Source organism: Ambystoma mexicanum, chromosome 2q, assembly GCF_040938575.1.
Source record: "Ambystoma mexicanum isolate Mex_15411 chromosome 2q, UKY_AmexF1_1, whole genome shotgun sequence".
NCBI classification, from domain to species: domain Eukaryota; kingdom Metazoa; phylum Chordata; class Amphibia; order Caudata; family Ambystomatidae; genus Ambystoma; species Ambystoma mexicanum.
In genome coordinates this window covers 1,414,615,843-1,414,628,622 of record NC_090924.1, presented here as the reverse complement: position 1 = coordinate 1,414,628,622, position 12,780 = coordinate 1,414,615,843, and the positions used below count along the sequence as shown (strand labels likewise).

Below are 12,780 nucleotides of genomic sequence, written 5' to 3'. Positions count from 1 at the left end.
TATTTATCCTCCTCTAGCCAACCCTACAAGCCTTCTCATAATCTCGACTCTGCCTCCTTTACTACCCTTGTTCCTCACCTTCCCTGTGCTTCCTCTCTTCTCTTCTTGCTCCACTTGCATGGAATTCCCTTCCCCCAAACATCTGAGAAACAGTCCATAAGGATATGTTCAAAACCAAACTAAAAGCCTACCACCTCGCCTCAGAGTTACCCACTTAACCTACCTCATCGGCCTGCTACCTAACATTTTTCCCCCTCGCCTTTAACCTGCCTCTGTCCCCATTCTAGCACTTCACCCATCATGGTCACATCTCGAGCACAGCTGGCCGTACTGCCCATATGCACTTAATTTGAAATGTTCTTTGCCCTTAATCGATGCATGTCCACTTATGCATTGTCCCAGGTAACTGTTCCATTTACTCCAGTCCACAACCTGGTCAGAATGTCCCTCTAACTCACCCTATTGTAAGTAGCTCACAGCTTCCCGACAAATCTTATTTTTGTATCTACTGTACGTTCTTTTGTGATCAAAAGGGCATTGTTCCTCCTATGTATAAACAAAAGAATAAATAATAAAAACGAGTGGTGTGACTGGACATCCTAGCTCAGTCTTCCATAAGTGCTGGGGATTCATTCTGTAGTGCACTCCCTTGCGAGTAGTGGAATTAATTCACACTGCAAGCCAAATTATGGTCTGTGGTGGAGACAAGTGGGTCGGGCTAAAAATGTATGTAAAGTTTGAAAACTGGTACGATCCTCACGGTTGGAAGGCCCTGTTAAATAAGTCGTATATGGTTGGGGGCAGCGGACGAACCAGACCAACAGAGCCACCCGTGAAGTCTCTGAAATAGTAAGCGTACAGAAATTAAGCGAGGTCTGGTTATGTCAGCGCTCTTCATATTATTAGGTAGATGCAGAATATGTTCATTCAATCAGTAGTCCACCTGGTCGCCCTCAAGGCACTGCAACCAATAATTCTCTCAAAAGATGTCTGAATAATAGTAAGCAACTCTGCTTGCCGAAAGACTACATTCTTCAGAAGTCAAACAATGTAGTTCTCAGATTTGGAGTGCAAGTGAGTGTTATATCTCGCACTGAGTGCTTGTGAGTGACCTGGTAAGAGATGGATTGTTCTAAAGCACGGGACTCCTGAGTGAAGGGGTTCTGTATAATTCAGTCTTTGTGAGCGGAGGGGTATGAAAAGTTCTCTTTACCTCAGTCATTTGGAGTTTTTCAATCACTTATAGCATTGTTCTGTATGTACTTTGACGAATCGAAGGAATTTGTCCCTTTTCCCAAAGGGGGAGCCACCCCAGGCTCACCCAGGCTAGGGAGGGGAGCCCGCTCCGGAGCACCCTCCCTAGGGGTCGAGGCAAGTGGATCCTCATCAGAAGAGATTCCCCCTCCCCTCTTAAGGGACAAGGACTCCCGTTAGGAACTCCCTACAGTTACACACACTAAGGCCTACATGACAAGTTCTACAAAACTAGAATCTTGTAAAGACAAAGACTAGGACGAAGAAACTCCAGAGCGATACCATCTTATAAGAAATGAACATGTCCCTTCAAATCAAAGTATGCAACTCAATGGGGCGAGTACGTTAAATAACAAACCCTGTATGGAGAGCTGAGAGAGAGGAATATTTATTCGGCCTAGAGAGTGTACTGCATAAGTTTGAGAGGACGTAGAGTACACACTAGGGAGGAGATCCTCAAGTTTGAAACTAACCATATACAAGAAGTGGGGGCACCAAAGTCACAGCGCACCCCCGCTATGAGAAAGCCACAGTGCAGGACCCCGAAACAAGAGATGGACACCGAAGCCAAGGCACAACCACGGCATGAGAGCGCAACAGTGCAGGAGCCTGCTACGAGAGGCTGAAACGCCAAAGTCACAGCACAGCCCCAAAATGAGAAAGGTACAGGACAGGAGCCTGAGACGCGAAACTAGGACACCAAAGCCAATGCACAAACCCAGTACGAGAGAACAAAAGGGCAGAAGCCCAGGAGAAGGTGGTGGAGAGACCACAGAAAGCCTGTGGGGAACAGCCGGTCCAGGAAATATCGCGGATACCAGCCTCTGCTTTTCTAGAGGTGGTATCTGGCCCATCAGACCGGGACACTGTAGAGAAAAGAGACCACATAGAGAAACACGCTGAAGAAGGCAAGGCGACCACATTCTGATGCCTGAGAAGACATTAACAAGGAACATGGCTCCCGAAGACGTTCCCCCTCGTAAGATAAGTTAATGGGGGAGAACGGAAGACCAAAGAGGAATCGCATCACGCAGATTACTCGTCCCAGTATAAATGAGAGAGACTTATCCTTAAACCGAGCGAATCTACATTGTTGGGGTACAAGAGAGAGAAACATTGTGGGAAAAGATCAGAGAGAACAATTTACTGGGATAGAAAGAAAGATGAAACAAAATAGAGACACAGAGAATCAGAATGTGAAAGTACTAAAACAAGAACTAGCACTATCTAGAACCATTGCATATATCATTCAGCCAACTAAATAAGCCAGTAGGAGAGAGCAAGTTGATTTCTAATTCATCCAAAGAGAAAGGCCACCTGAATAATATTATCTTTCAAAGATACACTGGAGAGATCCAAGATGGCCGGCGTGGGAAGAGGTTGCGTTGTAGAGCCTCTCCCAACCGGGCTGCTGTAAAGTGCATAATCAAGCAACAGGGACGAATCTGAGACCATGCAGATGGTACCAGAAATATATGTGGCATAATACCCCCAACGAGGAGAGTCAAACGAACGCAGAGAATCCTTTATGGGGATTAACAGCGCGCTCTGCAGAAAGTGACCAGCGAGTGGCATATGAGGCTAGCAACGGCAGAGTGGAGGTGGGCCCTGGCAACGGAGCCAAAGGAGGAAAGAAAGGTACTCTCGGCCAGGGGAAGCAGAGGAGAAGGGACACCCTCAACCTGACATACGGCAGGGGGATATCAAGTGGAATGGGGGAGTGGCAGGAGTAACGGAACACCTGACGATGGGGAAGATCAAAGTGCACTATTGGACGTGTGCCCCCACCACGTACAATCAGGCTCCTGTGTACACTCGGAAACATCCTAAGGGGACATATAACACCCGGAGGAGCTGGAGTGGGTAAGGCAAGGCCCCACCCCTCTCTTCAAACTAAGCGGCAACACACCTTGGGAAGAAAGGGTCTGGTGGCCAGTAAATGAAACAGGAGGGAAATATGCGAGTGCAGGGCACAAAACATCCAGTGAAATACAGGCAGAAAGCAGACAAAGGTGGCAGTGCAAGTCCATAAGGAGGGCAGTGGCCTCAGGAGAGGGATAGGGGAACCCATGGACAGTGAACAGACTTATTCCAAGAACTCAACACTCTGAGAAGGGGTAAAATACAGAGCGGGTCAGGAGAAGACACTCTGAAAGTGTGCAGTAAAAGCCCACAGATTAAGCCCACAGTACTGCAGACCCCATGAGCCACATGTACAAAACGAGGGGAAAGCAGTGATGGCGGCGACCCAACAAACTCCAAGTTAAACAGACTGTGAGCATTAAACAGCTATGGAGTATGGAGGCAACAGCTGCTACACGGAGTGGAGGAAAGAAACTAAGCCCGATACAACAGGAGACCGGAACAGGAGAAACAATGGCAATGTGCAAAGAAAATATGCAGAACTGGTTCAGGGAATTCGAAAACCAGTTTTTGGCCTCTTTCAAACGCAAACAGAGACTTTAAAAGTAGAAATGAAACAGTTGATGCAGGAAATAAAACCGGGTGTGGCCAAATTGGAAGAAAGGACAGACATTAGAATGGGAAGTCCAGGACACGGAGAATGACAAATAGGCCCTGATACATATGGCGCTCCTGATGCATAACTTGAAAATACAAGCCAAAGATTCAGAAAACCGCTCATGGAGGTGAAATATAAGAATTAATAATCTCGGAAAAAGTGGAGGATAAGGACATGAAAACTACTGTCCAACAACTCTTTGCAGAAATATTGGAAGCAGACAGAAGTGAAATATTTTACATCAAAGCATACGAGTTATAAATGGACATTTCCTTTCGGATTTCTTTTCACGTTTGAAGGACTGCAACACAGAATCACCACATGTGAAGGAGAACTAATTTTGAACTTGCAAGGAGACTTGCAGGAATCAAGCGAGGGACAGCGGAGAAGAGACAATAACTGCAGGAAGCAGAAGGGAATGGAAAAGGGTCACCAACACTGAGAACAGCCAAAAAGAAGTAAAGGGGCGTAGGAAGCCATAGACAGAACATATACAACCGAGGTGGAAGTGATAAGATGGCTTTCTGAACCTTTGCACTGGTGGACAGAGGTTCAGAAGGCCAGCCTAGTTTCTTGGAACAGGGTAACCTTCTGGACAAGCCGGACCATTCAAGGTAGCTTGGCGGCGGTCAAGACTAAGTCTCAGGAGGGGTGAGGGTGACTGAAAGACCTCAATGAGCACACAGAGTATAGGACACTTACAAATCACTCCCAGCCAGAAGTAGATATATTAAAAATACATGAAAAGATAAGCTGCCACCAGCCCTGTTCGTGACATCTGCACATCTCCTAAAAAATCCTTCGCAAGTATCTCTGGCCTTTGGAAATGACTAAGAGACCCAAGTGTACTGTACTGGAAGGTACATTGTATACTTGTTATATGTTGCAGAAAAGTTACAACATTGGAAAGGACCAAGGGAAACAAAGTCTCCCAGTACTGAATGTCTAAAGGGCATGTTAGTTTCCCCATTAAAAGTGAGCGAAAACCCAGGAGCACAGCATAAGGCTGGGCTCCCCTGGTAAAGTTAGACTAAGGTGTTAAACAGCAGCAAAAGCGTTGGGGGTACTCAATTGGAGGGAAAATTACACATACATGGAAATCTTTCCTAACACTGGTCAAGTAAGAGTGGGCAGGGTGTCATACGCTGGACCCCATATAGGGGACAACAATCGTCAACTTTATAATGAATAAACGGCCCAGGGGACAGGAGGGGAGATGAATCGTGGAACTCCTAGTGGGTTTCAGAATTCCCTGCAATATTTCTAGAAGGCTAGAGGGCCAGGCGCGGCGGACATTCCGTCCGAACGTTCATAGGAACCTGCTCTCTTCCTCAGGGAGTTGGGAAGGGGGAGGCATAATGTTGGGGTTAGGGGAGCGAAAGGGGAAGGAATAGGGGGCAAAGGAGGCATAGTTCCAGGGATGAGACTAAGAGAAAACAGAATAAATGGGGGATAGGTTGGCATCATTGAAAATATTGACATAACGTGAGGGGAATGTATACCCCCATCAAGAGGAAAAAGGTGGAACAACTGACTAGGGGGGTGAAAGCGTACATATTAATGTATCAGGAGATGCAGATAGAGAAAACAGATAAGAAACAACTACTAAAAATGAGAAGATTTTTACAAATATATCAAGCCAACGCTGGGGAGAAAAGGGAGGGTGTCCTGATAGCAATACAGGAGAGAAGGGGCGTACATGTGCAGGGAGATTTGTCTGATAAGGAGGGACGCTATCTCTTCCTAAATAGAACCTATGGGAATGGGAAATTCACATTGGCCTCACTATACGCCCCTAACATAGGACAAGATTGGTTCCTAAGGGGGCTTCTCTCTAGTTTAGAAGGATTCACACGGGTGAAATTATTCTACCGGGGGATTTCCATGTAGCCTGGGACCCCCACCTGGACAGGAACAACATTGCATGCTCAAGGATGTGGCCCCATCAAAAGCGTTGAAAAATAAAATGGAGATGTTAGTACTCCACGATGTTTGAAGGGCAGCTATGGGAAAAGCACAGGGATACACACATTACTCCCATGTCCACAACTCACAATCAAGAATTGACTATATATGGGCCTCCACAGGACTGGTAGGCATGGTAAAAGAGGTTGATTTAGGCTCGATTTCCCTCTCCGATCAGGCCCAGATTATGGCGACATTCATTTTAGGACACAATAAAGGAGGATTATGGAAATGGAAGTTCCCTACGGAACTCCTACAAGACAAGGTTCAGCGGGACTCTACGAGGGAAGATCGAACAACACCTTTCGGACAATGACAAAGGGGATGTATCGCCGGGAATAGTTTGGGACGCCTTTAATGCGGTATTAAGGGGGGACCCTATAGCCTTAAAAGGGGGAAGGGATCAACAGAAATGCAATCACCTAGCTAGGCAACTAAAGTAAAGTGTGAAGAGTAGACCAGTTACGATGCTCCGGGACAAACAGGGGCCGGAGAAGACCCAGGACGAAGATATGGGTGAAATATTAAGGGACTATTATGAAACGCTATACACATCCGATAATTCGAAAGTGGACAAACAGGATGAATACTTAGGGAACCCCAACCTCTCCTGGATATCAAAGGAAGATAATGAGAACTTGGAGGGAGACACAGCGGAGGAAGAAGCGAAGAAAGCAATAAAAGATCTGCAGAGAAACAAGGCACCGGGTCCAGATGGATACCCAGACTGTTTTTATAAATCATTTAAGGACATCTTGGCCCCTAAATTAACAAAATTGTACAATTCATTTAAAATGCAAGGCAACATTACCCCATCCATGAACGAGGCAAAACTAGTAATTTTTCCTTAGCAGAGTAAAGATTTAGAACTCCCGGGATCATACCGTCCAATATCTCTAATACATTTAGATGCAAAGTTATATACTAAGGTGCTGGCAGATAGAATATTGCGTCTACTCCCTAGATTAATAGCACCAGATCAATCAGGATATATTCCGACAAGGCAGACATTTGACAATACGCGTAGGGTAGGTCATCTAATAGAAAAAACGGAAATGAAGCAAACACCGGCAATACTAGTTTCTTTGAATGCGGAGAAAGCATTCAATCGGTGGAGTGGACGCAGTTATTCCGTACAATGGAACAAATGGGGTTTGGATAGAAATTCCTCAAATGATGAAGGCCAACTACCACTCACCTCGGACGGGTGTTGCCCTGAATGGAATATTGTCAGAACCGGTGATCCTGGGGAGGGGAACAAACCAAGGTTTCCCACTGTCACCGCTATTGTACACGATTTATCTGGAGCCACTGCTGGCGAGGATCCAGGAGGCGGATGAGGTGAAGGAGATAGCAATGGCAGGAGGGGAACTAAAAACCATGGCATTTGCAGATGATATGCTGGTAACATTAACAGCCCCGGAGCACTCCCTGCCCGGATTTTATGAAGGAACTGGAAAGGTTTGGGGCAATATCTGGACTAAAAATAAACAAAAATTGGAAATGTTAAACTTAGCGGCACGACAGGACACGATAGAAAGTCTGACCCAAAATAAACAGTTAAAAATGGCAAAGACAGGGATAATATACTTGGGGATCACACCATCATCATCACTTAGCCAAATGTATAAAGCAAATTATACAAACTTGTTAGAAAAAATGTAAACAGATCAAGAAATTGAATTCACTAACGACATTGTGGTGGGGGAGAATGGTGGCAACTAAAATGGTGGTACTACCAAAACTTATATTATTTCCAAGCCCTACCCATTAGGATACCAAATACGTTCTTTAAATCCCTGAATAAAACCATAAAGACATATATAGGGAAGCAAAAGACACCAAGAATAGCGATGCCAACGATGACGGAACCCAGAAATCAGGGAGGATTGGCACTTCCCCATTTCCGTAGCTAACATGAAGCGGCCCAACTGCGGGTAATAAAGGAATGGCTAGCGGACACTCCACAACATATATGGGCAAGGCAGGACAGGGCTGTGGCAGGGTCCCCACTCTCGGTCTGCTTTGGTTTGAGAGACAACATAGGCATCTGAATGTCAAGTTGAGTGAAGTGTTAGTAGTGGGGGTTGAAATATAGGACGGGGCAATCAAGAGAGGGGCACCAACAACCTACTCCTCATTCCTACCAATGTTCGAAAACCCAGACTTTCTACCGGGGATGGATACTGCTACATAGAAAAAATTGGCACTGGCAGGATGCTGAGCGATTAGGGGTATGTATCAGGGGCAGAATATTAGGACATTCCAAGAATGCAATCAAGCTTTGGGGTTAACAGTCAAGGGCACCTTTGAGTATACCCAGCTCAAGCACTGGCTTGCGACCACCCCATATACGGCAGGCAGCCACAGGCCAACCGACACCCTTCGAGCTAAACAGGACGACAAATCCGGGAACGGAGAAATTAGTCTCGAACCAGTATAGGCTTCTGAACACCCAGAGATAGGAGGTAAAGTGAAACTATATGATGAAGTGGGAAAAGACATTGCAGGAAACGATAAACAGTGGGAATACATTTGAGGAATTATCCCAAAACTAACACGCTCAATACAAGTCCCAGAGATGTGGCAAAAAGTGATACTTTAATGGCTCTATACACCAGAGAGGCTACACGCAAGGTTACCAGCGACACCGGTCAAGTGCAGGAGAGGGTGCACAGGCAAGGGGGATTGGAGGCACATTTGATGGAGCTGTCTGGCAATTCATCAATTCTGGGAAGGGGTGAAGGAACAGGTAGGCAAGCTGTTAAGAGGAACAGAGAAGCTCTGGAAAGGGTTTGGATGGCAGGGAAGTGGGAACCAGGCCGGGAGGCTTAACCAAAGCACAGAAAAGGGACTTTATGATCTTGGTAATAGCAGGCTGGCTCTCAATAGCCCAACAATGGAAGAAAAGAACAGCATGCTCAATATAATGGTTGCAAAAAGTTTGGAATTTTGATTAGTTGAAATGGGCAACATACAAACTCCAAGGTGCCCATGAGGAGTTTGGGGAAGAATGGGGGCAGATACTGAGACAACTACAAAGTGACTATATGCAACAATGGTGCCCCCACAATATTAGAATAATGGACATTCTACAATCATGGTGGAACTTTCTCTGAGACTGGAACTCAGCACAGGGAAAGGAAGGGAAGGGTGAGGTTTGGTTTTGGCTAATTGAACGAATTTAGAAATGTAAATGTATGAAAACAAATAGAAATTTTAAAAAAGATACACTGGAATTGGCAATAAAGAATATAAACATCTTGGAAAAGAAACCCAAAAGGGGATCCCAAGGAGAAGGAAAAAAGTATGAAGCTCAATTAAAGAATTAGAGGTCAATCAAAGAAGTCACAAGAGACTATTGGAGAATTTCACATCATTAAAAATGCACTCACTGGAACTACAATGCCCTTAAGGAGAAGGGAGTAATTCTCCAGATATAGAGTTAGTTTTCTTATAGTGGGAAGGTAAAATAGGATGGGACGAGTACCTTAGTTAAAAATATAGGCAGGGAACACCCATAGATATAGGGAAAGTTAGGCATTATCCTTTATTTTAATGGAACTTTGTGAATCGTGTCCTCACCGAGTCGGTGTCCTTCAGTGAAGCTCTGACAAGAGAGGGCTGGATTAGTTGTCTCCTCCAGATGATATGAAGCTCTGCTAGAACAGAGGTTTGCCGTTTGTGTTTTCTCCACCAGATTTGATGCCCCCATTCAGTCAAGGATTGAGGTGATAGATCCCGGGATCTTAACTCATACTTGTAGCTAATCATATTTAAGAAACACACATCCCTGCATCAACCACCAACTCCCTATGCCCACCAATCATATCAATTGCTTTTGTTCAGACTTTCGTTATTTTATTGTTTAATTTCTCTTTCACATCACTTCCTCCAGTTGATGTAAGCCCACTACAGTCGGGATAGGCACAGCAGAACTACTGGAGAACATAACATTCTACTCTTGTCATTGTAAAACTACTCTTGAAGCCAGAAGTAGCCATCTCCCGCCAAGGTGATCTGCTATGATCCTACACATTTTTGGTGAATCTGATCTCCTTTAAAAGCACAACTCTCAATGGTACTAAGATGTAAGCATCTGTACACCCCACTACACCAGATTGCACAGATAATCTCATTATGCATTGCACTACTGTGGGTTCACAGTGGAACCCTGAACGGTTTGCATTGTGTCATTCCATGCTATGTTTAGCAGTAAGGCGACTTACAAGTGCAATGCACCCTTAAGATGGCATTAGAAGTAGACAGACACCCTCTCTCACCTGACCGAACTCTGCTTCACCTCTGCATTCACAAAATCTCCTGGAATGTCAATGTAGGAAGTCCCTGGACGTCCATAAAGACTGCTTCTCACTGCCTGCAGGGTGAACCAACACACACATGTCAACCATACAATCAAAACAGTACACTTCGTACATATAGCTTGATAAAGTGTCATATGACAGCAACAAACTGGGAATAAAGATATGTCCTGCATTTTTGTTTGGTAGCTTGTTGATGGGTAGTGTGGAGAGCCTTGGATGTAAGGTCAGTTTGTTCAATGCAATCTGCAGTGAACTGGCAGTCATAAAACACTTTACAGGGTGGTCAGCACACAAAGTCTGACTTACCTTTGGCCTAAATTGCTAGGGTAGCACCGCCACAGCTATGAAGACGCTGCATAGGCTGCCGAAACCTAGCAGACCATGGTCTCGGCCCTGGCTAGATTACCAGTTTCCCTTCCTTTCCTGATCAGCGGATGTCGCAAGGTTGCCCCCCCCCCCAAAGCTGCAATTCAAAGCCCCCCCTCCCCACCACCTTGTTAGTGATGTTTTTCTTAGTCTACATTTCTAGAGCCTAGATGTTTCAACACGATTGATTTACAGGGCATTTCCTGAGTTCCTAACACCCCCAAGTTATAGAATGGCTGAGCAGACAAGGCAACTCTGCATATGATGTGAGATAAATATACCATAAGGAAATGTTAGGATCAAAATATATTTATAATAAAGTTGTGCATTGAAAATAATTAGATAAGTTCATTTATTACTGATTAAGGATACTAAACACCCAGAATAATGATGCCACGGGATCATGAAGTGTTCTCGCATGTCCATACAGTTCAAAGGGACTCTTAGTGAAGGTTGCAGGCATCAGAAAGCACAAATGCCCCCAAACCCCAATGTTCATTTAAGGGCAGTGACTGGGTCCACTGTGTGGTTTCTGGGTACCCCCAAGATGTTGACTAAGGGGGCCAGGTCCCAAGCCAGTGGATGTTGGGACTGGTGGAGCCAAGAGGAGGATTCACACCTCCCCCCCCAACTTGATCCCATCACATAGCAGGGTGACAATCAAACTGCCACACCTAGTTGTCTAGATCCAAACTTCACAGGTCCACCAAGACAGACAAGTCCTGGAAGCCCTACTCCTACCCAAACCCAAGGTGAGACTTTGCAGTGTAATGCTAAGGCACCCTCCCCCTCAATTGTGAGAGCTTGCAACTCTTTAAATAAACCAGTGGATTGTATGAGAGGGAAAACAAAGTTCAAGTAGCATTGTCACTCAGCAGAGAGTTTATATGCCAAGAATACAATGATGCAGTTTCTTCATGCACAAAGACTTTTCAGTAAATCAAAGAGTGTACAGTTGAATTCACATGCAGTGCCATAAAAGCAGCACAGAGAACAATCCCTGATGGATTAATGGCTTCCAGGACTGGTGGCTAGCAAGTTATAAACGCGGTCCCACACAAGTCCAAAGCATCCCCCAGGACACCAAGGAACAACCACCAATCCCAGCCCTCAACCATTTACAATCTATAGGTGGAGACCCTCACTTAAAGACCTTCCCTCAGGGGGTGGAGGAGAAAACACTATAAATGCAGCTATCTCCAGCCAGGCAGTGTGGGTGGAGGGAGAAGGCGGCTCATGTTTGAAGAAAGTTGAAAAGGAGAGAAGACTGAAGGAAGGGGAGAGGAAGCCATGATCTAGGAGTAGAGGGCAAGAGAAGGCTGGTGAGTAAAGTTTAAAAGGGAATCATTTGGAGAGGGGAGGTGAGAAGGATAGAGGTGCTATAGCATTTGATATAAGCGAGGGAGGCACTGAAAGGAGTGAGGTATAGGCGCCTGTGTATAGGCGCGTTACAAATGCCATATCATATCATATCATATCGTATCACTGGGTGACCGCAATGAAGGCGTAAGCCAGAGGAAAGAGGTGGTTACAAGCAGGTTTTAGAAGTGAAAGTGGTACTAAATGAAGGATGTTGTTACAGCTAGAGGTGGGGGAGCTAGAGATTTAATTTCATAGGTAGAGCTGAGCCTGGGGGTCAGGCCTGGCTCTAGGAGCCCACCACGGGCCGAGCCTGGGAAATGGCTGCACAAAACACTTTCTCCAAAGCGCTGTACAGCATATTTGCAGGTCGATAAACGTGTACCGAAGTTGGTACCCATTTTCCTACCTCAGAAGGATAAACGGCTGAGTTAGTCTTGCCGGGATGAGAACCAACATATCACACATGGATCACAGCAAGAAGTACTCAACCCGCTGAGCTATCTAACCAACTATGGTAGAAGAATAAGTTACTTACCCCCTGGTAACGTTCTTTCGATTGGATGTTCCCCCCATGTATTCCTTATTTTTGATATTTCCTAATATCCAAATTGTTGGTTTGGAAAAAAAATAAATGTCCCAGTAGAGGGCACAGTGCGTTGATGCCTGTCGAGTCAATGTCCCTCAGAGGCCCGTGTGCCGATCTCATCACAGGTATAAGTAGCGCGCGTATCGTCCGTTGCTCAGTTCAGTTTTGAAGCACAAGACCGTCTTAAGTTAGACGGTACTACCCTTGAGGGAGCGCAGACTAACCACAAGGGAGGTTTTACTGCGGGGTAGGAAGGGAGGGATGATAAGGAATATGTGGGAGGTACATCCAATCGAAAGAACGTTACATGGGGTAAGTAACTGGTTCTTCGAATGGGTTGTGTCCTCCCACTTATTCCTTATCTTTGATCCTCTCCCCAAACAGTAATATGATCAGGAAGA

The 12,780-nt window shown here is 45.4% G+C and overlaps 1 protein-coding gene across 3 annotated transcripts in view; it reads right to left on the bottom strand.

Moving 5' to 3' along the window:
* The window catches only part of HACL1 (2-hydroxyacyl-CoA lyase 1), a 370,092-nt gene that overhangs the window by 205,477 nt on the left and 151,835 nt on the right, over window positions 1–12,780 (bottom strand). For all 3 annotated transcript variants that reach the window (XM_069648911.1, XM_069648913.1, XM_069648912.1), the window contains one exon: window positions 10,024–10,118. In XM_069648911.1, the coding sequence (XP_069505012.1) occupies window positions 10,024–10,118 (95 nt within the window). The remainder of the gene's footprint in view (window positions 1–10,023; window positions 10,119–12,780) is intronic.